At 40.8% G+C, this 24,624-nt stretch overlaps 2 protein-coding genes across 7 annotated transcripts in view; both read left to right on the top strand.

The window, feature by feature from the left end:
• Positions 1–4,494, top strand: part of CHD8 (chromodomain helicase DNA binding protein 8) — a 56,600-nt gene extending 52,106 nt beyond the window's left edge. For 5 of the 6 annotated variants that reach the window (XM_030844166.2, XM_030844164.2, XM_030844168.2 and 2 more), the window contains exons 35-38: positions 32–145; positions 333–512; positions 913–1,029; positions 3,517–4,494. In XM_030844166.2, coding sequence (XP_030700026.1) covers positions 32–145; positions 333–512; positions 913–1,029; positions 3,517–4,083 — 978 coding nt within the window. In that variant the 3' untranslated portion in view covers positions 4,084–4,494. The remainder of the gene's footprint in view (positions 1–31; positions 146–332; positions 513–912; positions 1,030–3,516) is intronic. The other variant, XM_070044941.1, reaches the window with a different exon arrangement.
• A 1,145-nt stretch (positions 4,495–5,639) lies between these two features.
• The window catches only part of SUPT16H (SPT16 homolog, facilitates chromatin remodeling subunit), a 31,930-nt gene continuing 12,945 nt past the window's right edge, over positions 5,640–24,624 (top strand). The window contains exons 1-10 of the mRNA XM_030844182.3: positions 5,640–5,827; positions 16,746–16,838; positions 17,870–18,040; positions 18,690–18,842; positions 19,402–19,548; positions 19,953–20,104; positions 21,584–21,756; positions 23,129–23,219; positions 24,025–24,098; positions 24,236–24,348. Of these exons, the coding sequence (XP_030700042.1) occupies positions 5,762–5,827; positions 16,746–16,838; positions 17,870–18,040; positions 18,690–18,842; positions 19,402–19,548; positions 19,953–20,104; positions 21,584–21,756; positions 23,129–23,219; positions 24,025–24,098; positions 24,236–24,348 (1,233 nt within the window). The 5' untranslated portion in view covers positions 5,640–5,761. The remainder of the gene's footprint in view (positions 5,828–16,745; positions 16,839–17,869; positions 18,041–18,689; positions 18,843–19,401; positions 19,549–19,952; positions 20,105–21,583; positions 21,757–23,128; positions 23,220–24,024; positions 24,099–24,235; positions 24,349–24,624) is intronic.

Below are 24,624 nucleotides of genomic sequence, written 5' to 3'. Positions count from 1 at the left end.
GATGTCTTGGGTGGGTGGGTTGTCTTTCTAGGAAGAAGGATTGAAGTTAACATTCCAGAAGCACAAGTTGATGGCTAATGGAGTAATGGGAGATGGACATCCTCTTTTTCATAAGAAGAAAGGGAACAGAAAGAAGCTAGTTGAGGTAAGTGGTAGAGAAAGTCTTTAATATGATGATTAGATAAAATATTTTTGTTCCCAGTAATTGATGAAGGCAGTTGGGATTGAGGGAGTAGAAGATACTATTTTATGGCTACCATTGGCTCTGCTCCCCCTCCCTCCCTACCCAAAAGAAGAGTATGTGCTCATGGGGGTGGATTCTGGGTTTGCAGCTGGAGGTGGAGTGCATGGAAGAGCCTAATCACCTTGATGTGGACCTGGAGACCCGGATCCCTGTCATCAATAAGGTGGATGGGACTTTGCTGGTGGGTGAGGATGCCCCTCGCCGGGCTGAACTGGAGATGTGGTTACAGGGTCATCCAGAGTTCGCTGTCGATCCCCGATTTCTAGCGGTGAGTGGCAGTTCCATGCAGCAAGATTTAAAGTCATTCCCTTGGTATTTAAGCTGTGTGAGAGGGAGGAAGCATGCCATATATTATGTCATTGTTTCTCCATCGGCAAAATAAGAGTAATTATACTTAGTCTTCCTACTTTACAGAGTTGTTGTGAGGATCCAAATAATGTTACAGTACTTGTTAAACTAAATGCTAGGCAAATATTTACCATTGAACTATTACATAATGACCTAATTTTTTTGGAGAAGTCTGTTTCATGGCAGTTTTCCAGTAGGACTAATCTTTAATTTATCCACACAATAAGCATTTATGGTCAAAGTAGACACTAGTACCTTAATGATTACTCCAGAGAAGATTTTTTTATTCCTTTAGGATAACTGCAGCTTTTCTATTGCAGTATATGGAGGATCGCAGAAAACAGAAGTGGCAGAGATGTAAAAAAAATAATAAGGCAGAATTGAACTGTTTGGGAATGGAACCAGTACAGACAGCTAACTCTAGGAATGGAAAAAGGGTGAGTGAGACTTGAGGTATTACCACTCTGTTCCCACACTAGATACGACTAGAGAAATTATTTAATGTTATTTATCTTTCTTCCAGCGTATGTTTGAGAAAATTTGTCTTCAGTTCACAAAGAAAGAAACCATAGTATTTTTACTGGTATTTTTACAGTCCTGTGGCATCGTCATCTCTAGAACAGCATAAAATTCTAAAAGCTAACTTTAGCACTTTAGGCATGTTAATATGTAAGAATTAGTGGGCTTCCCTGGTGGCGCAGTGGTTGAGAGTCCACCTGCCGATGCAGGGGACACGAGTTCGTGCCCCGGTCCGGGAAGATCCCACATGCCGCGGAGCGGCTGGGCCTGTGAGCCATGGCCGCTGAGCCTGCGCGTCCAGAGCCTGTGCTCCACGACGGGAGAAGCCACAACAGTGAGAGGCCCGCGTACCGCAAAAAAAAAAAAGAATTATTAACGTGTTAGAAAATTCAAGGCCTTATCCTGCTGTTCTACTGACGAGGGGATTTTAGACAGATCCTTTAACTTTTTCAATTTGCATATCCTGAAAAGTTGAGGGTTTTGAAGCAGATAATCTCTTAAAAGTTTTATGATTCTATATATTTTAGAAGTGATTTGGGGAATTCCCTGGCGGTCCAGCGGTTAGGACTCTGTGCTTTCACTGCTGAGGGCCCGGGTTCAATCCCTGGTTGGGGAACCTGCAAGCCATGCAATGCAGCCAGAAAAAAAAAGCAGTGATTTGGGACCTACTAAAGAAAACAGTCATGGGGTTTCCCAACATAGAAGAGGCTGAGAACCACTAACAATATGCCAGTAATGGAAAAAGACAGGAAATCATGTTTTATAGTTTATAATAACAATTTTGGTCATGAGTTAATTCCATTATTTTCAGATGTACTTATACTTTTATCATGGTTATAGATTTGGTGGATTAAGAACCCATAATCCTTTCCATCAAAATATAACTGCAGAAGTTTCTCTTGGCTCTGTTTGCCTTACTTTGGACAATAGTCGTATTGTTTAAATATAAACATATATAAATCATGGTTTGGTTTGGTAAGCATTTAAAATGGATTAGCACTTTGTCTACTCACTTTATCTAATCATTCCCATTTGATCTTTTATATATATCTTTATATGTATGTGATATATACATAAAACCACATGGTTTATCTTTTAACAAAATTCATTTCCAAATGAAAAATATGTCTTTCGCATTCAACAAATTCTGAGAACATTATTTTGCACATAATATATATTTATTTGTGAGGTGAATTTATAAGGCTTATTTATTATTTTTATATTGGTGAAAGTGGTTTCATATAAATATCGTTACCATGGAAGAGTGTTTTAATTTACCCTCTTAGCCTCCATGGAACCAAGGGTGTAATACACAGAATGGCTGATATGGGAGGCTGATGGCGAGGATACCTTCTCTGTCTTGAATTTAACATTATAGAGCAGCCTGTAAGGAAGGCTTTTCCTCCAGGATTACCTATTTTTACCTCAAGTACTTTTGCACTTCTTTACAGTCAGTTGATAACTCTAAGAAAAAAGATCATAGGAAATCACAGAAAATTATAATGTGATTAGTACAGAATTCTTACTGCAGAATTGATGGCGTATCTAGCACTATATCATTACCGGACCCTACAGTGATTTGGTGCTGTTATAGTGACATTTTAAAGCCTAAACAAATAGAGTTTTGAGATGTTTGTTTTCTCCAGGTCAGAAAGGTCAGGCTTAGATTGGGCAAGTCCAGAGACACAGGTACTAATTGTCTGAGTTTGTTGCCAGTTTACCCAGTACTGTACTTAGGTCTAGCAAAGTAATAAGTTCCAGCTTCAGAGAACTTAAACAAAATTTATAGTGAGACCATCTAGATGAAGCAATTTAAAATTCAGCAGATATGTAAGTTTTTGTATCAATGTGGAAAAAAACGTATTTTAGTAAATTTGGTAAGGAGCTACCCCATAATCTTTTTGGTGTTCCAGACATCCAGAATCGTAATCTGGTCTATCTTGAGTTTACCCCACTCTGACGCAATAATGAAGGATAGTATTGTAAATGTCAATACTGTCATGCTGTACTTCACATGGTAAGATCATGTGAACAGCCTGCCATCAGTAAAGCATACTGTGCAAGTACTGATTCATTCACTGTCGTACTCAGGCCGCTCATTTACAAAGGTGAATAATTTTGAAACGGTTGGCCCGAGTAAAGGTACAGTGTAGTCATGGAAAAAAATCAAAGCTCTGGTTCACATGAGTGTCAGTGTCAAATCCTTGCTCTTGGCTTCAGCATTATATTGCTTCAACCAGCTACATCCTGCTTTTCCTCTTCCCCATTACCATCAAGCCTCATCTGACTAGTTTTGCCCCTGCTAAAGATAGAGTCAGTGAAGAAGCATTTGTATGCTAGGACTCTGTTGACTTTTGGTTTTTTTCCTTCCTTTCTTTTTACTATCTTCTGTTGCTTCCTCCCAGGGTCATCATGCTGAAACAGTGTTCAACCGGGTTTTGCCAGGGCCTATTGCACCGGACAGCAGCAAGAAGCGGGCCCGTAGGATGCGACCAGACCTTTCTAAGATGATGGCCCTGATGCAGGGTGGAGGCACTGGGTCCCTGTCTCTGCATAATACCTTCCAACACAGCAGTAGTGGCCTGCAGTCTGTGTCATCTCTGGGTCACAGCAGTGCCACTTCTGCGTCTTTGCCTTTTATGCCGTTTGTGATGGGTGGTGCAGCATCATCCCCTCATGTAGACTCCAGCACCATGCTTCATCACCACCACCACCACCCCCACCCCCACCATCACCACCATCACCATCCAGGCCTGAGAGCCACTGGCTACCCTTCTTCACCAGCCACTACCACCTCTGGTACTGCCTTGAGGTTGCCACCACTGCAACCTGAGGAGGATGAGGACGATGAGGATGAAGATGATGATGATGATTTATCTCAGGGCTATGATAGCTCAGAAAGGGACTTCTCACTCATTGATGATCCTATGATGCCAGCCAACTCAGACTCCAGCGAAGATGGTGATGACTGAAGCCCCATCATGGTCCCCATCGCTTGGGTGGCTGCTGTATTTTCATTTACTCTGGCCCTTGGACTGTGGAAAAGTGGGAGGGGCAGGGGAGATGTGGGGAAACCCAGGACTCCAGGAGGTGAAAAGGAAAAAGAAAACTTGTACCTGATTGCTTCCAAATTTGAGAGGATTGGCTGGGCAGGGGAACTCCTAAAACAATACATGACTACTTCCTCGTTTCTGGGGAAGGAAAGGAGACTAGAGCAGCTGATGTGCTCACCCCTCCCTAGACACCTCCATTAACCACAGACTATGTAGCGCTGGCACTAGGCTCCGGCAGAGCCTGTTCCTGACCGAACTGTGGATACAGCTGGAGGGTCAGGAACTGTTACCTTCCTTCCCCTTGGCATTAATAAATTTAAGTTAATCCTTTCCCACTCTTCCCTTGTTCTATATTTGCTCAAACCCAATATATTAATTTTAAGAGTTGATGTTCACGATGGGTAATTTCAACATCATTTTCCTAAAGTTCATTACTGTTCATGCCGAGTTACCTTGGATAGGGCAGACAAGTCATCCGTACTCCATTAAAGGGTTTATATAAGCTTAGGCTCTCCACCTTACCAAAGGCAAGGAAACGATCTAAGCTAAATGGCAGGCAAAATGTTCCAGATTCAAACTCCAAGTTCTTAGAAGAGATGAAAAGGAAGAATTTCGTCAAGACCCACGTACATTTTGTCTCAAATTAAATAACGGTGCTTTGGGGAAGCCTAAGAATGGTGTCACTTCATGAACTGCGGCAAGGGGACTGGCTAACTGGAAGGACGCGGTCACGACTTGGCGGGGGGTGCATTCTATAAATTCCCTCAAGCCATTTGTTTCCTTTGACCCTTCCCCTATCACCCTAGCGCTCAAATGAAGCCTGGGCATTTAATTTCCCTTTCTATGGCGAAGCCCTTCCCCCGTATCGCCGGCCCTAGTTTAGTCTTACGGGCAGGGTGGGCTCGTCTCCCAGGTTTGAGCTCTCTGTCCGCCCGGAGCCCCCGACCCAGCGTCCTGGCACGGAGGATCCTTCCAGCCCTGAAGCAGCAGAGGCTTTTACTTCCGCACCTTTTCTAGGACAGGAACGGACCGAGTTACGCTGCAGTCTTTCCACTCCTACCCCACGCCAGACCCTGCTCTTTCCGCTTCCCCTTCCTTTGGGTGGGGCCACTGCACCCGCGCGCGGTAGCTTGTGTGGGGCGGGGCCGGCACGTCAGGACTCCCGCCTACTTCTCAGTGCCCAGCGGCCGTCGCCGCTGCCGCCGCCGCCTCGGCAAGGAGTCCGAGCGCCTGGAAACCGCGGCCTGGCAGAGAGTAAGGGCGGGTGCAGGGGGTCACGTGATGACGTCGACTCTCGTGCGGCTGTTGCTAAATTGACAAAACCCCGCGAAAATCTGAACTCTTTTTGCGTTACATATTTTGTTGCTTTCCAGACTCTTTTCCATCCTCTCCTCCCCCTAACCTCCGTAGGAAGGATTTAAGAAAAAAAAAATAAAAGAATCCCAAGCGCTGCTGGGACCCGGAAGCGGAAAGGGCATCTTTGAGGTCGATACTTCCGGGTCACTGGGAGAGTGCGGGATTCCAGGGCCGAGAGAGGGTGGCTGAGCCGGGACCTCGCGTGATTCTCGGAACCCGAGGAGGAGCGGCGTCTGTGGCTATGGCTGTAACTCTGGACAAAGACGCTTATTACCGGCGAGTGAAGAGACTGTACAGCAATTGGAGGGTGAGATAGATCCCGTAATTTTCCCTAGGGAGCCCCCTTTGCCATCCCATAATAATCCCGTTTCTCGGCGCCTTTTTTCCCCTTTCCGTCGGGAATTCCCGGGTTCAGTGTCGCGCCGCTTTAGTTGCTCCAGGATCATTCACCGCAGGAGGCTCTGAGCGCCGCCCAGTAACAGGGAATCCCCCCGGCAATCACCCTGCCCTGCGGCCACCACCATCTTCCCTGCGTGCCAGCCCCCGTCATGCATAACAACCACCTCTCGTAGTTTCTTCCCGCCCTAGGAGAGGCATCATCATCCTTCCCTCCCACTCCGTGATCAAGTCTTGCTGCCCCCTCCTGCAGTGTTCGCACACACCCACGCACTCGCTCTGTCCTCCCAGAACCACAGTGTTGCGCCCTAGGTCCCGCCAGAATTACAACCATTTCGTCAAGGATGGATGGAGGGTCCAAGAGAATGTGAACCGGGCTCTTGGCGTTTATCGTTTGCGGGGCTGTTGCTGGAGTTAAAAAAAGAAATACTGCTCACGCGCAACCGCCTCATGTTCTAGGCCCTGCTGCGGGCAACACAGAAACCTAACGCTGAAAACCTGCAGGCTTTAGTTAATGCAAAAAACGATGTGTTGCCTAAAACCTCATTAGTTTTCATCCTTGGTTGAGTATCCGGGGCACGTGTTCAGAAAAAGAGCTGTTGCAGTACCCAGTCTTTTAGGGATTGGGCATTTTTGCTGCTTGAAAAAGTCCCCAGTTAACGATTTTATTTTTATGCTGGTAAGTTATCAATTCAAACATTTGATTGCATCCTGTGGTGCATTCTGAGCTAACTAGGTTAAGGCTGGCTTCTGAACTCTGTCATTCAGGGAAGATAAAACTAATGAAGACTTTCAAATCTCAAAAGCGTCCTGACAAAAATGATCAGTTCTGATTTCAGCATTGTAAATTGCCTTTCAAACTGATCTTCTAAAAACTAAGCTATTAAAATTGGTCATTTCCCTACCATTCATATTAAAGGTACCCGTGCATGTTTCATCTTTTGAGCATAAATGCATTAGATAATTGAAAATAAAATGGGTTCTTTGCATTTTATGAGAAGCAAAAATAAGGACTCTATGCTAGGCTAAAGCCAAACATAAATTTTATTTTAAAATTTTTTATTGGTTAATTTCTACCAGATGTTTTTACAGTTTCTCTCACTGTCACATTTTAAAGTTTGAATGTGATCCGTATTAGAAAAACTCTTTCTAAATGCCCAGATATTTCCTAAAGTACTATTGTACAAGTAATAATCAAAAGCCCTCTCTTCCACCCATAGACCCCAAAATTACACACCTTTGCTGTGGTGGTTGCTTCTAGTCCCAGTGATTCAGAGTTTATCAAATTATCCTCTCTAGACCATGTATGGAAGCTAAGATTAATTTAGAGCTCAAAGCTCCTCTACATGATAAGTGAATGCAAAGCGTGAAACTAGGAAAAGCTTGAGGCCTGGAGACAGATTGGCAAACTTAATGTCAAATGACAGTTTTTAAATCCATGAAAGTTATTGGCCCCCATTTTTTGGTTTGCTTCTCAAAAATCATTAAAATTTATCTTGGCCCTCCTGTCATTTGAAAGGAGCATGTTAGACTTTAATAAGATCTTGGTGTTACAAAGTTACAAGCCAAATCAATACAAAAATGTACTCATTAGCAAAATTTGTGGTGTATCATTATGAAAAATCTTATTTAAAAAGACTTTCTGCTTTTTTATAACTAAATTTTAACAACTATGCCTAGAACCCACCTGTAGAATTTCTTTATGCATTGTCGTTCCAGGTTGCAGTACTTTGATTCTGATCTGCTTAACCAAAGATCATAGTTTTCTGGGATAAGTTCTGGTTGCTTATCCTCTTAGCTGCAGCAGGAAAATAGTGAAATGTACAGGTGCAAGCTATGTTTGTTTTTCTACACAATTTTTTTTTTTGAATAAGAAAACTGGCATTGAAATGAGAATAACTAGAAGTTAACTATATGAATTCCAAGCCTTGTGTTGTCAGCTCCCATCTGCAAAGAAATCTGTTACGACAAAAATTAACTAAAAGATTAGTTTGGGCTCCACACCCACTTTTAATTATTATTTATTTATTTGACTGCTTTGGGTTTTTGTTGCTGCGTGCAGGCGTTCTCTAGTTGCGGGAAGGGGGGGCTACTCTTGGTTGCGGTGCAAGGGCTTCTCATTGCAGTGGCTTCTCTTGTTGCAGAGCGCAGGCTCTAGGCGTGCAGGCTTCAGTAGTTGTGGCGCACAGGCTTAGTTGCTCCGCGGCTTGTGGGATCTTCCCGGATCAGGGCTCGAACCCGTGTCCCCTGCATTGGCAGGCGGGTTGTTAACCACTGCACCACCAGCAGAGTCCCCACACCCACTTTTAAGTTTTAGATACCCTTAAGCATTAATCTCTCAGAACTGTGTGGATGCTTGTGGTAGCTCCAACGCTCTTCAACTACCTAGAGTTATAGAGCACCAAAAGGCTACCAATCTTTTTTTTTTCTTTTTCTTTTTTTAAAAGAGTAGGAGCTAATGTGTTTCCTAATCTCATCTATGCAAGTTGAGTTTGGCTAAGGTACATTTTGTGAGGCTATTGTAACTAAGAGGTATCTCTTAATCACAATTTTCATGACTTACATCCCCCAGACAGTTGCAGTATCACACATTTCTGTTTGAGTAGAAATTTCTAAAGTATTAAACGTTATACCTGAGTAAATAGTGTCATTTTAAGGATAAGAAAATGGGCTCAGCCAGAAATGAAACAGGAGACCTCCGTAGTGACTAAAACTTATTATTTGTGACTCTTTCTGGATGTTTGAGTCTAGTCTAGTCCTGCCTCTCATTTTTTTAAAATTAATTAATTAATTTAATTTATTTTTGGCTGCGATGGGTCTTCCTTGCTGCCTGCGTGCTTTCCCTAGTTGCAGCGAGCGGGGGCTACTCTTCGTTGTGGTGCGCGGGCTTCTCATCGCACTGGCTTCTCTTGTTGCGGAGCATGGGCTTTAGGCGTGCAGGCTTCAGTAGTTGTGGCTCGGGCTCTAGAGCGCAGGCTCAGTAGTTGGGGCGCACGGGCTTAGTTGCTCCGCGGCATGTGGGATCTGCCCGGACCAGGGCTTGAACCCTTGTCCACTGCATTGGCAGGAGGATTCTTAACCACTGCGCCACCAGGGAAGCCCGCCTGTCATTTTTTTAAATGAGAACTGCTCCGAGCGGAAAGGGTTTGCAGCACCTGTCTGTTCTGCTTTAGAGAACCCCAGGTGATGGTGTTGGATCATGAGCATCAGCTGGGGGCTTCTCCTCTGTCTTCTTATTCAGGGCTTCCCAGCCTTTTCATGATTGTGATTGTTTTTAACCAAGTGATAGAATTACTACTGCATAGGGTACAAGGGGGGTAGGTTACCCACCATCCTGGGGTCCCAGCTGCTTTGAGAGCTGAGGGAATACTGTATCCATGCACACCTATAACTCATTTGAGACCTACCTATTAGGACATCCTGCTGTGTGTGTGAACCTTGACTTCAGTCATCTGCCTTTTAACCCAAAAGAGTTCCTAAAAAATCAGAATAGCAGCTGTTTTCAAAAGGAATGCTGATCCATTGCATTCATTCATATGGTGCTGCACTACTGGTCAGGACTGAGGAGTGAGTGGCTCCGGCCTCAAAAAGGAAGTTTGTGCCTGTGGAGAAAACTAATAACCTATAGTGTCAGTGTTTCTCTTGAGTGGCAATTTCTGGCTCTTTGCTGATTTTTGTTGTGGACAAGTTTCTTGTTCTGGATTGCTCTCTAAGACTAGGCAGTAATCTTTTGTGGCTTAGGAAGGTTCTTTAAAATATGGGCAATTTCCATACTACTTTCAACAGGTAACGGTTTGCTTCTACCCATCTCAGTTCATTATGGCTCATTTATCTCTGGCGTGAGCTAGAGAAAGGTTTCTTGAGTGAAGTTTCTTGGTTTCTTGAGTGAAGAGGAAGGCTAGATGGAAGTAAATGCCTGGGCAGGTTAAGATTCATTTATTCTTGCTTACTCAAATTTTTATTTATTTTTTATCACTGTTACCAAGTGCAGTGCCTGGCGTGTAGTAGGCACTCAGTGAATGATGGTAACTTGATTTCTGAACTCTCATGCATTCCTTTCTTGGTTTGAAGAGATTTTTATAGAGACTGTACTCAGGGTGATCATAAGTCCTGCCTTTCCTGAAACTGTTCACCTGTTGTACATATGTAATTAATGGCATACTTTTTTATTCTCAAAATTGTCTCAGTTTGGGTGATGAATTAGATCGGTGTCTTAGCTATAACTAGAGACTTCAAAAATGTTTCGTGTTTTAACACAGTACCCCTTTGGTTCAAAGGAAGATAGTTGTTCCTCTGCTGCAGTATTTCCCCAACTTTTTATCATTCCAATACCACCTTCACAATTTTTGCCGATTCCTTAGCACTTACATTATTTACCTTGCACTTTAAAAAATCAGTTTTAATCAAGTAATACATACATAGGTTTTCTTTTTTTGGGGGGTGGGTGGGGGGCGGGTACACGGGCCTCTCACTGCTGTGGCCTCTCCCATTGCAGAGCACAGGCTCCGGACGCACAGGCCCAGCGGCCATGGCTTACGGGCCCAGCCGCTCCACGGCATGTGGGATTTTTCCGGACCGGGGCACGAACCCGTGTCCCCTGCATCGGCAGGTGGACTCTCAACCACTGCGCCACCAGGGAAGCCCCATACATAGGTTTTAAAAAACCAAATAGTTCTAACGGCCTTAACAAAAAACAGTCACCTGCCCCAGAAGCACCCACTTTCCAGTTCTTCACTTTCTTTCATATTTTGAAGTAATATCTATATACTGCTATTTCTTGATTTATCAGTTGTAGATATTAACTTTTGTTTTGATAGATTAGGATTGAAATTTAACTGTCTTATACCATCATATTCATTCCAGCTTCCCTGCCTCCTGACACTTCCTGTAAATTTTCTTCTTGACACAGTTATGAAAAATTTCAACATACAGAAAGATAAAAGAAATTTCCAGTAAGAACCCATGTACCCCCACCTAGTTTACACAATTAATATTTTATCATACTTGCTTTATCACATATCCATCCCTCTTGATAAGTTTTTTTCCCCAAAAAGTTTTAGTAAACTCAGTCAGTTTACATTGTTATGCTCATGCAACTATTTTCACTGCTGGGCGAAGCAGTAGAATACAATTAATTACTTCTCCTTTTCTCTGCAGTTTTTCATTTTTCATGGCATTAATGATTACTTCAATTTCTCTCCTCTTTTAAATGTCTCTAGCCCTAATTTTTTTCCTGCAGATCTGTCATAATCTCATCAATTTTTTATTCTAAAATTTTCACACTCATCAGATATTTTGTTAATTCTGTGTTTGTTTTTTAAATACCGCCAACACCCACCCACCCACCCACTCAGCCTTACATTATTCTGCTCTATCTGTACGGGTTGCTCTCTAGGCCTGTTGAAACTTGGAACTTTCCAGTGTCCCCTGTATCCTACAGTCCATGTCTTGATTTTTTTTTCCTTTGTTTTGTTAGAGCATTTCTCTAAGAACTTCTTAGGAAAGAATACAGAGAATAGATGTTTCTTGAGCCCTTATGTGTCTTAAAAAGTTTTATTCTGTCTCCACTTTTGGTTAATAATATAGTTCAGTGGGTATAAAATTCAAGATTGAAAATCTCTGAGAGTTCTGCCCAGAATTTTGAAGCTATTTGTCAGCCTTCAAGCTTTCAGTCTTACATTTGAGAAGAAGGCTGATGTGATTCTATTTCCTGTTCCAATATATGTGGCCTATTGTTCTCTGTAAAACATCTCTTTATTCCTTGTGTTTTGAAATTTCACTGCCCTGGTATGAGTCTTCCCCCCCCCCACCCTCTTTGCATTGAGTTGGGAAGTGGGGGGCCATTTTAGTCTCAAGACTCACATCCGTCAGTGCTGGAATTTTGCATTCATTGATCATTTTCTCCCCGTTTCCTCAGTGATCTGGTTTATTTTCCCCCTGAAATTCCGATTTGGTAAGGTTTAGACCTTTTGGCTTAAATTTATTATCTTTCCATTTCATTTCCTGTCTCTTTATCTTCTACTTGCAGATACTGTTTCTTAACTTTATTTTACCACTTTTTATTGAATTTTTTTTTCTAAGTTCTTTTTTGTCCCCTATTCTTTTCTCGTTTCATGGATGTACTATATTTATTTCTCTTATAGGGGATGTTTTATTTGATTTTTATTTTCTGTCCTCGGCCATGCCTGTTTCCTCTGGATTTCTTTGCTTTCCCTCTTACTTGAAGGACACTTCACAAAAATCAAAATGAGACTTGGCTACCCATTTGTATTAAGAATAAGGTAATAAGAAACTGGTGGGAAGCTCTGCTTGAATAGGGTCTCTCAACTAGTAGAGAGGGGTTACGATAGAGTGAATAGGTTAGCTTGTTCCATGGAGAACCCCCAGATACTGACAGTATCTGAAGTATTTTCTCTGAATTCAGTGATGCTCAAAGAAAAGTCCTCTGATTCTTGTCTTTGGGGCAGTTGTTGTCATTCAGAAAACAGATTTTCATTTAGTTTCTCAGCATTTAGTACTTGCCTTCTGCTGGGCCTAGTATCTAGAGCCTTTTTGAGCTCCTTTCTCCAGAGAATAAATTAAGTCTCTTTGAGGAAGGATTAGGAGTTGTCTCAGGGCTTCCGAGAACTGGGGACTTAAGCTTGCTGACCAGACCTTCTGTTCTTAGCTCTGAACTTATCCGTGTTCAATATGTCCCTTTCCCCTTCTCTAATACTTGGTGCCTCCCGAGCCCTGAGCCCATTAGGGCTCTATGAGATACGCACACTTAACATCAATATCTTCCGGCTGAGAATGCTTGTCAGGCACTTAGTCATTTGCCACTCTCTGTCGTCTTTTCATCTTCCAAAAAATTCTTTAATCTTAATACATCCAGAGAACATACTTTATATCACTGTAAGTGGACAATTGTGTCACTTACCAAAAAATAAAAAATTGCTGTTAAAAAATAAAGATAATGTAAGCACAATTGATATTATTAAATTGTAGTTTTTTTTAGGTTATATTTTTAAAGGTTATATTATTCCATTTATAGTTATAAAAGATCGGCTGTATTCCCTGTGCTATACAATATGTCCTTATAGTTTGTTTATTTTATACATAGTAGTTTGCACGTCTTAACCGCTTACCCCTATTTTGTCCCTCCCCACTGGTAACCACTAGTTTGTTTTCAATATCTGTGAGTCTGTTTCATTATAGTCACTAGTTTATTTTTTAGCTTTCGCATATGTTGTATCATACAGTATTTTTATTTCTCTGAATTTTTCCCCTAAGCATAATACCTTCTAAGTCCATCCATGTTGTTGGAGATGGAAAAATTTCATTCTTTTTTATGGCTGAGTGAAATATTCGTGTGTGTGTGTGTGTTTGTGTGTTTGTGTACACGTACGCCCCACATCTTTATCCATTCATCTGTTGATGGACACTTAGGTTGCTTCCATATCATGGCTATTGTAAATAATGCTGCAATGGACATTGGGGTGCATATATCTTTTTTTCTTTTCGGCTGCGTTGGGTCTTTGTTGCTGCGCGCGGGCTTTCTCTAGTTGAGGCGAGCGGGGGCTACTCTTTATTTCGGTGCCTGGGCTTCTCATTGCGGTGGCTTCTCTCGTTGCAGAGCACGGACTCTAGGCGCATGGGCTTCAGTAGTTGTAGTGCACGGGCTTAGTTGCTCCGCGGCATGTGGGATCTTCTCAGACCGGGAATTGAACCTGTGTCCCCTGCACTGGCAGGAGGATTCTTAACCACTGTGCCACCAGGGAAGTCCCTCTTCATATACTTCTAAAAAATTTATTACTGTGTATTTTGAATTTTCGTACGTGTTTTTTTTGCTAAAAAATTTTGACTCAACCAAGATTTCAAGTATCAAAAAATACTAAAAGGGACTTTTTGGTTAGTTTCAGTGGTGTTTTTTGTAGACAGATGTTTAGGAAATATATGTCAGTAGCCAGAACACATAAGCATTAAATATAAGGGAATACCTGTTGCTAATTTTGGGAGGTTATCAAGGTACTAGTAATTCTAGTGCCACAAAATCCCATAGTTGGAATGCATGTAGCAAAATTTGGGGGAGGAGAGAATATTTGATGCCAGAGTTAGTGTTAATATATGTTGTAGGAATCATAACACAGTGGTTCTCAAACTCTTTGATATCAGGACCCCTTTACATTCTTAAATTATTCAGGTCCCCACAAAGCATTTCTTTGTATGGGTTGTATCAAGTACCTAAAGAAATTTAGCTTCAAACATACATGAAGCTGGAAAAGGGAGAAATTTTAATAACCTTTTCAGATAATTATGGATATTCTTTGTTATTACACTAAAAGTCTGGAAGTGGTAATCTCTTGAAAGTTAGTTGTAATGTGGAATCTAAAACCACAGCAGTGAACTTTTCATACTCAAGTTATGGGTCTGTCTTGCACCTTTGATCCTTTACCCATGGATGATTTTGTAACAAGCGTTGCTTATTTGGAAAATATTGGTTCCCTCAGTTGTACAGATCTGGTAAATGTACACATTTCATTTTATGATATTGGAGAATCGTGTATGTTAATATCACCACCGATATCAGAAAAGTCTTGAGTAAGTAGAGAAGCTGTCAAGTTCACAATGGTGGGTACAAGTTTGTCAAAATTTTGATTTTTGCTTGAAAACTCGAATTTCATCATTGACAACATGTTTGTCATTTGTTTTCCTTGAAGTTATAGGCTCACTTAATTCATTTTCAAGAAAATGTATGCCAGATGCCCAACTCTGTTTAAATGGCTAGTTCAGTTTGTTACTCAAGTAATTATACAAGTGCTTTTCCTTGAGACAACCATCATACTTCAGTTTGCACACAGAAATGCTTTGTGTGTACTTCCCATTTGTTTACACAGAATATTAAAAAGACATATACTCAAGGGTTAGGATTTCATAATACTAATCATTTTTACTGTGTCAAGGACATTTTTTAGTGAAACTGGATTTGTTTCCTATGAGTGTGTGATAGTGAAGAACATAGTTTGGTGCCACTGCCTTGGTGCTGGAACAAATGGTTATCTGCATGCGAAATAATGAAGTTAGGCCCCTTCCTCACACCATACACAAAAATTTACTCAAAAATGAGTCATAGATCTAATATAAGAGCTAAAAGTATAAAACTGTTGTCGAAGAAAGCATAGGTAAATCTTCATGTCCTTGCGTTAGGCAAAGCCACCTTAGATATGACATCAAAAGCACAAGAAAAGAATTTGGACTTCTTTAAAATTAAAATCTTTTGTGCTTCAAAGGACAACATCATTACGAAAGTGAAAGAAAACCCACTGAATGGGAGAAAATAATGCAGATCATATCTGGTAAGAGACTTATATCTAGAACATAAAAATAACTCTTAAAGCTTAGTAATAAAGCAGTAACCCAGTTACAGAATGGGCGAAGGATCTGAATACACACTTCTCCAGAAAGGGTATACAGCTCATCAGGAATCATGTGAATGGGGACTCAGTCAACATAATTAGCCATTAGGCAAATGCAAATCAAAACTACAGTGAGATACTGCTTCATACCCATTGGGTGGCTATATAAATAATAAAATAATAAAAAAGATAACAAGTGTTGGTCAGCATGTGGAGAAAGTGGAACCCTCATACGTTACTATTGGGAATGTAAAATAGTGCAGGCACTTTAGAAGACAGTCTGGTGTTTCCTCAAAAAGTTAAACTTAGGGCTTCCCTGGTGGCGCAGTGGTTGAGAGTCCGCCTGCCGATGCAGGGGACATGGGTTCATGCCCCGGTCCGGGAGGATCCCACATGCCGCGCGGTGGCTGGGCCCGTGAGCCATGGCCGCTGAGCCTGCGCTTCCGGAGCCTGTGCTCCGCAACAGGAGAGGCCACAACAGTGAGAGGCCCGCATACCGCAAAAAAAAAAAAAAGAAAAAAAAAGTTAAACATAGAGTTACCATATAACGAGCAATCCCTCACCTAGCTATATACTCAAGAGAAATACGTGCACACAGAAACTTCCGTGAATGTTTATAGCAGCATTATTCATAGTAGCCAAAAGATGGAAACAACCCATATATCAAACAATTGATGAATGGATATAATGTGGTATATCCACATAATTGAATGTTACTCAGCAATAAAAAGGGATGTGGTATGATACATACTACAACATAGATGAACCTTGAAAGCATGTTAAGTGAAAGAAGCCAGACACAAACGCCACATATTATGATTCCATTTATATGAAATGCCCAGAATAGACAAACCCTTAGGGACAAATGAGATTAGTGGTTGCCTAGGGCTGGGGGGAGATGGATAATTATTGCTAATGGGTTTTTTGGGGGAGGATGAAAATGTTCTAAAATTTGTGATAGCTGCATAACTAAATACACAGAAAACCACTGAACAGTACACTTAAAGTGGGTGAATTGTATGTGAATTCTGTCTCAGAAAGCTGTTTTAAAAATAGAGTAGGGTTTCCCTGGTGGCACAGTGGTTGAGAGTCCGCCTGCCAGTGCAGGGGACACGGGTTCGTGCCCCGGTCTGGGAAGATCCCACATGCCGCGGAGCGGCTAGGCCCGTGAGCCATGGCCGCTGAGCCTGTGCGTCCGAAGCCTGTGCTCCGCAACGGGAGAGGCCACAACAGTGAGAGGCCCGCGTACCGCAAAAAAACAAACAAACAAATAAAAATAGAGTAAGTGATGGCTGTGAGGTTGCCAGGCAAACATGTACCTTAAACTTAGAATTTCTGTTAGGAAAAAATTACACATATCTTGGGTAAATACTGAAGTTTGTATTCCTATTTTGCTAGTGTGAGAGAAAATGAACAAATTACTCTACTTTTCAGAAAGGAGAAGATGAGTATGCCAATGTTGATGCCATTGTTGTATCAGTGGGTGTTGATGAAGAAATCGTTTATGCCAAATCAACTGCGTTACAGGTGAGAAATTTACAGCTGTGTTTAGCCCTGAGAGTCATTGAATTAGCTACCAGACTGTTCAATATCGTAGCCACTAGCCACATTAAAGTTTTAACTTCTCAGTCCTAAGTCTCAAGTACTCAGTAGTGGCTATCATGTTAGACAGAGGACATTCAGAATATTTCTGTCACAAAAAGTTCAGTGAACAGCACTGATTTAGAACATAAGGAAAAAGGAAGAGAAGTGTATAAATTAGGATGGATTTAACTTTAAATAACAGAAAAATCTAAATAACAGTGGGTTAAAAAGAATATTTCTTTTTCTCTTAGATAGTCTTCAGGGACCCAGGTTTTTTCCCGGTCTCTACTCTGCCATCCATAGAGTATAGCCCTTGTGCTCATTTTGCAAAATTTGCTGCAGCTTCACCCTTATATCTGCATTCTGAGCAAAAAGAATGGAGAGAGGGAATAAAATGGGAGACCCTCCCTCCTTTTTTAAAGAGACTTTCTTGAAGTCCCACAGAATACTTCTACTTATAACTTAATGGCCCAAATTTAATCTAATGGTCATGCTTAGCTGCAAGAAAGGTTGGGAAATAGGGTCTTTGTGCTGAGCATTTTGCCCAGCTAAAGGTCATGAGTCTCTTTGAGAGAGAAGATATGAGTAATTGGTAGGCAACTAACAATCTTTGGGGAGCTAGAATGCACAGTTCCCTGAGGTGCTTCTCTGTCTCTTGTTTTATGCATTTCTGTCCTACTAAACAGTAATATACTTCCTATAAAACACAAATTATCCAAACGATTTGATGGTCTTTATTATGGAATGTTTCAAACAAATAAAAGTAGATAAAAGAATACATTGAACTCCTCCTGTGTACCCATTATCCAATAAATTGTCAACTCCTGACCAATCTCATTTCATTTGAATCTACATCCAGGTTCCCCATTCCACGATTATTTGGAAGTTAATTACAGATACCTTAATTTATAAATATTTCTGTGTAAGTACATTAATTTTTTTGTATCTGTACACACCGTTGTCTTTTCCCATAGACATGGCTCTTTGGTTATGAACTAACTGATACTATCATGGTCTTCTGTGATGACAAAATCATCTTTATGGCCAGCAAGAAAAAAGTGGAGTTCTTGAAACAGATTGCTAACACTAAGGGCAATGAGAATGCTAATGGAGCCCCTGCCATCACACTGCTCATACGAGAAAAGGTCAGAACTAATAAAGAAGGTGTCATAAATGTGAAAGAATGTTTAAAAGTGATAAACAGAAAAGCCTTCTAGGAATTTAAAAAATACAGGGGAAGATTTAGCTGACTGTCATTTGTTAGTCAGGAAGAAAAGAGTTCAGTAGTCCTGTCAGTTCTGCAGTAAGACAAATGGGTTATGAAATTCTGGTGAACACTAACTTTATCCATTCTTGACACTGTCAACTTGTTTGTTTTAATCTGAGTGCCTTAATTAGAACAAATAGCTTTTAAATATCCTTAAGGAAAATGAGGCATACCTCATTTCCAGTTTTTATCAAATGTACTCTTTTTTGTTATACTGCCCACTTCTCTTCTGAGAAGATTTCTTCTCAAAATGTTGTTCACCTTTGTATTTGAGTTTCTTAGCTGTTCCTGAAGAAAAAGAATAGCCTTCTCCGCTTATATGGTACTTCACTTAAGCATATAAAGATATTGAAAGAAATTTTGCGTTACCTTTTGGTGTGTTATAGTCTGCCCTAAAGAAGTAGGTAGTAGAAGGGGAAATAGAATTTATTCTTTCTGTAGTTTAGAATATTCTCTGCCTAGTACTAGTAGAACATAGATGTCTAATTCTGAAATTGAACCCCTTTTCTTCCCTGTGGCACTGATAGAATGAAAGTAATAAGAGCAGCTTTGATAAAATGATTGAAGCCATTAAAGAAAGCAAGAATGGCAAGAAGATTGGCGTGTTCAGCAAAGACAAATTCCCAGGAGAGTTCATGAAGAGCTGGAATGACTGCCTCAACAAAGAGGGCTTTGACAAAGTAAGAATACTCTTGGAAATAGGCACATTGAGAGTTGAGAAGAAAAAATTGTGAGGAGCTTCCATAACAGATAATGCAGAGAATTTGTTTTGGGAAAGCTATATATTCATTCACATTTCCATTTTTCATTCCCTTCGGCTGAGCAGTAAGGCAGTTTTCTTTCCAGTTAGGAATGAGGCATTCAGGAGAGAGTTCAGGTACTTCAGAGGGAAACTGAGGAAAATCTCTTGTCCAAAAAAAATTTTGTTTTTTTCTTTTCTTTCCTGTCTGCCTTCCTTCAGCCTTTATGGAAACCTCAAGAGAGAGGCATTTATATTTACATTTTAAATGATACATTAGTTTAATGCCTCTTAGAATACACCAGTGACCTGGTAAAGAGCTCTTTCAGATGTTTATTCAATCCAAGAAGAGGAGATTTAGATATTCTGCAGACTGCTGATGAGTAGTTTGCTGTTAAATAACCAGATATCATCACTGATAATATTTGACTTGGGGGAGAGATATTTCTTTAGCAATTCCATATCTGCATGTTAGAAACTGTTTATCGCTTTGATTGCAGATAGACATCAGTGCAGTTGTGGCCTATACCATTGCTGTAAAGGAGGATGGAGAGCTCAATCTAATGAAGAAAGCAGCCAGCATCACCTCTGAGGTCTTCAACAAATTCTTCAAGGAAAGAGTCATGGAAATAGTCGATGCAGATGAGGTGAAAAGAGAGGGGGGCGTCTTTTTACTGTTTTAATGAAGCAGAAGTAAGTCTCTCCCATGCGGCGTTTTTTGGTGTGTGTTCGCCTTCCTTTGATACATAAGTTGGTGTGTAATTGTGCCAGCTCTCTTTCAAAATAACTATAAACCTGCACTGTAGTTTCTGGAGGTTACCCAGTATTTCACTTGAGAATTCCTTGAATAGCTGTGAATTCCACATATTCTCTAAATTTGCTTTACATGTACACCAGTATGTTAAGTGGTGCATAAACCACTTCGTAAGACTTCTATAGCATCCTATATGATATCAGGATATATGTTATCTTCAAATGGTGATATCCAAAAACCCAACACCCCTCTGCCACTCTCTAGTAAGTATTGTTTTATTTCTGGATATACTTACAGAAAGTTCGACACAGCAAACTGGCTGAGTCTGTGGAAAAGGCCATAGAAGAGAAAAAATACCTAGCCGGGGCAGACCCTTCTACTGTGGAAATGTGTTACCCTCCTATCATTCAGAGTGGTGGCAACTATAACCTCAAGTTCAGTGTGGTGAGGTAAGTAGGAGAATTTCAAAATATAACAACAACCAGAGCACTTCAGCCTTTGGCCTGTTTTTTTTCTTGGACTCATTCTGGAATTCAAAAAAGTAGGAGGAGGGGCTTCCCTGGTGGCACAGTGGTTGAGAATCTGCCTGCCAATGCAGGGGACACGGGTTCAAGCCCTGGTCTGGGAAGATCCCACATGCCGCGGAGCAACTGGGCCCATGAGCCACAGCTACTGAGCCTGTGCATCTGGAGCCTGTGCTCTGCAACAGGAGAGGCCGCGACAGTGAGAGGCCCGCGCACCGCGATGAAGAGTGGCCCCTGCTCGCTGCAACCAGAGAAAGCCCTCACACAGAAACGAAGACCCAACGCAGCCAAATAAATAAATAAAATGAATTTATTAAAAAAAAAAAAAGTAGGAGGAGAAAGAATAATCATTAGCCTGCTTTTTACATTATCTTCTTGTCTTATTCTATGCATATTTTTATTTTATTTCACAGTTACTCATTTCTTACTTGAGTATTTGATTGTAAGCATTTTCCAGATGATTTAAAATGCCGAGAAAAATGCAAAATGTTGAAAAAAATCTTATTAGATATATCGTAATGTAATTCCCCTTCTGATTTTTAAAAAATACTGTAAAGAGGGGACTTCTCTGGTGGTCCAGTGGTAAAGAATCTGCCTTCCAATGCAGGTGATGTGGGTTCAATCCCTGGTTGGGGAACTAAGATCCCACAAGCCGCGGGGCAACTAAGCCCACGCACTACAGCTACTGAGCTCGCGCGCCTCAATGAAAGAGCTGGAGTGCTGCAACTACAGAGCCCAGTGCTCTGGACTCCGTGCGCCACAGCTACAGAGCCCACACACCCTGGATGGAGCCCATGCGCCCCAACTAGAGAGAGAAAAACCCGCACACCACAACTAGAGAGAAGCTCATGCGCCACAGCAAAGAGCCTGTGCCACAACAAAAGATCCCACATGCCTCAACAAAGATCCAGCATGCCGCAACTAAGACACAATGCAACCAATAAATAAATAAATCCATCCATACATACATACATGCAATGATGTTATAACCATAGGTTTTAAAATAAATAAGTAAATAAAATAAAAATTAAAATACTGTAAAGAATGCTGTGTGTCCTGGTTGGTTGGAAAGGATTAATTCATGGTGATTTCATAGTGGACTGGTGGAAAGGTGATGCCTTACCATCATGCTGTTAGGTTATAATGAATAAAATTCAGTATATGTTTTACATACTTAGGATACAACAACTTTTTACTGAATTTTTATCCTAAAAGCTTTGGCCATTAAAGTTACTCCAGAGCATTTATAAACTGATTTGTTCTTTTAAAAAAAAGTTTAGGTCATTTTTCCGCTTCATCTTTGGGATATAGCAGGGAAAGGTAGTGATTACAGATGTGTGTGTTAGTGATACTAAGGACTTCACTAGTTTGTGTAATGAAATGCTTTCTTCCTTTGGTCTCTAGTGACAAGAATCACATGCATTTTGGGGCCATTACCTGTGCCATGGGTATTCGCTTCAAATCTTACTGCTCCAACCTTGTTCGCACTTTGATGGTTGATCCTTCTCAGGAGGTTCAAGAAAATTACAACTTTTTGCTTCAGCTTCAAGAGGAGCTGCTAAAGGAACTAAGACATGGTAAGGTGCCTTAGATAAGGTTTAAAAATCATGTAACAAAAATGTAGCATTTATGGGCGTGTTTATCCCTGAGGCTCTTGTACTGTAAATAGAATTAGATTTTACTAACCTCCAGTCATCCTAGCATTTAGTTCCTCAGTGTACTTTTATGCATGGGTGGTTATTGTGGTTTTATACTGTTGTTTAAAAAAACCTCTGACTGGTTAGGCCTCTGTGTCCAGATCTTCATAAAATACTCTGGCCTTATTACTTTTCTTGAGAAACTTCTGAGAAGTAGTATCTCTCCCAGCAGGCTGTGTAATATTAATCCTATATTGAATGGATACCCGGAATCTTAGTTTGAGAGATCTAATAGCAGCCCTGCTAAGCAAGCAGCTGCCTACCTCAAGAGCAAAGCACTTGACACTCCTTTGCCTTGAGACTTTTCACTCCCCGATGGCTAAATGGGCCTTCATGTTTACCACCTTCAAACTACTTCGTAAGCCCGCTCATGTTTTGCAGAGCTTCCAGGCACCATTCCCCCATGATACCTCAAGTCGATCTTGAGAAATCCAATTAGAGATCACAGTCCTAGGTAGTTTAATAATAAAAACCCCTCTGAGGCTACCATATCTGGCTTGAAATATGTATTCATATCCTAGACCCTGAAAAATTAAGTCCAGAGTTCTTCCAGCAGTAATTCACCCATTTAGTAGTCGTGTTTTTCAAAATGTATAATAAGTTTAATGTGATACCTTTTATCAACTCTTGAATTATTTCAATGAAACCAACTGGGGTTCCACAGTCCCACTGGAGTGATTCTAAAAAACAGTGTAATTAAAGAATGACCAGGCAGATTGTTTTTTAAAATGCACATTTCTAAGTCCTACCACTCCTGCAACTGTATTCCTTATTTTATGCTTTGAGAAACCCTGCTTTATGAAATATTTATTTATTTATTTATCTCTCTATCTATCTATTTGTTTATTTATGGCTGCATTGGGTCTTTGTTGCTGCACGCAGGCTTCCTCTAATTGCAGCAAGTGGGGGCTACTCTTCGTTGCAGTGTGGGGGCTTCTCACTGCAGTGGCTTCTCTTGTTGCAGAGCACGGGCTCTAGGCGCGTGGGCTTCAGTAGTTGTGGCTTACGGGCTCTAGAGTGCAGATTCAGTAGTTGTGGCGCATGGGCTTAGTTGCTCCGTGGCATGTGGGATCTTCCCAGACCAGGGCTGGAACCCGTGTCCCCTGGATTGACAGGCGGATTCTTAACCACTGCGCCACCAGGGAAGTCCTTAGTGGACTTAATAGGTGAAAAAAATGTTGATTAAAAAAATGTGATTTGGGGCTTTTTTTTTTCTGAAAGATGCTTTAATGTCCCCTGTCTGTCTCATTAGGTGTGAAGATATGTGATGTATATAATGCTGTCATGGATGTGGTTAAAAAGCAGAAGCCAGAGCTGCTGAACAGAATTACCAAAAACCTTGGGTAAGATGCTATGATATACACTGTCACTCTGAGTCAATTTTCGTGACTGGCAGTCAGGCAGAATATTCTTAGATGATTCAACCAATATTTATGGACTATTAAACTTAACTGTGTGCCAGACACATTGTGTTATCAGAGAATGTGAGAAATGCTTGAGTTCTACTCCCAGGGATAGGGTGGAGATTTTTCCAGACCAATGTAGTAGATGCCAGTAGTGTTCCAGCCTTAAATTACAAATGTGAGGAGACATTACATACTATATTTCCTTTCTTAGAACACCTCAGCTCATATTTGCAAATTAAGTACTCTGAGATATCCTACTATTTAAATTCTTTTTTCAATTTTTATTTTATCCAGTGTTTCTCAAATGTATTTGACCACTGAACACCTAGAAATACCTAATAACATCTTACAGAACCAAAGACATTTGAGAAACAAAAGCTCTAGGCAGTCTCCTTAGATGGAAGCTAGTTGGGGTATATAGTTTATTTCTGTCCTTCTCTGATGGACAAGAGGAAATATATTGACCTATACCAAGTCTTGGCCTAGGTGACTTAATGAAGCCAGTTATCACATTCTACTAAATATAATAAGTGTTATATGCAGTACTTAATTAGAAAGTCATTTTCAACATATTAACCCAAAGACTGTCCTCAGATCTTCTTTAACTGACTGATCATCAGGGGCAAATCACTCAGCATGTTTGCTTGCCTTATCTTGAAAATTGAAATAGGATATATTGTACTTGACTCAGGTTAGAGATCTTTTAGCCTATCGCTAAAGTTTCTCTTCATTCCTTTTTTAGGTTTGGAATGGGCATTGAATTCCGTGAAGGCTCTTTAGTAATTAATAGTAAAAATCAGTACAAACTGAAGAAAGGTGAGTTTTACATGCATGCAATAGAAAAATAACTTTTTTGAAACTTTTCTTTTTGCTTTGTCTCCCTCTATTCTGTATAAAATCACACTTCTCCATCCTTTCACAGTCATTGACTCATTCCTGTTTTGCTCTTTTAGGAATGGTTTTCAGCATCAATTTGGGATTCTCAGACCTGACTAACAAGGAAGGGAAGAAACCAGAAGAGAAAACCTATGCCCTATTCATTGGTGACACAGTGCTTGTGGATGAGGTATGTATTGCTTCTTCCACTTTGAGTGGTCATGAACTGACTTTGGAAGCGCATTTTTACCCTTTGGTTCCCCCCTCCTTTTTTTTAATTGAAGTATAGTTGATTTATAATATTATGTTAGTATCAGATGTACAGCAAAGTATTCAGTTATATATTTTTTTCAGATTATTTTCCATTACAAATTATTATAAGATACTGCATATAGTTCCCTGTGCTACATAGTAAATCCTTATTTACTCTTGTTTATTACTTGTCTATTTTATGTGGGTTTTTTGT

This window comes from Globicephala melas, chromosome 2 (genome assembly GCF_963455315.2).
Source record: "Globicephala melas chromosome 2, mGloMel1.2, whole genome shotgun sequence".
NCBI lineage: Eukaryota > Metazoa > Chordata > Mammalia > Artiodactyla > Delphinidae > Globicephala > Globicephala melas.
The sequence above is the reverse complement of the archived record's forward strand: the minus strand, read 5'-3'. Positions and strand labels throughout refer to the sequence as shown.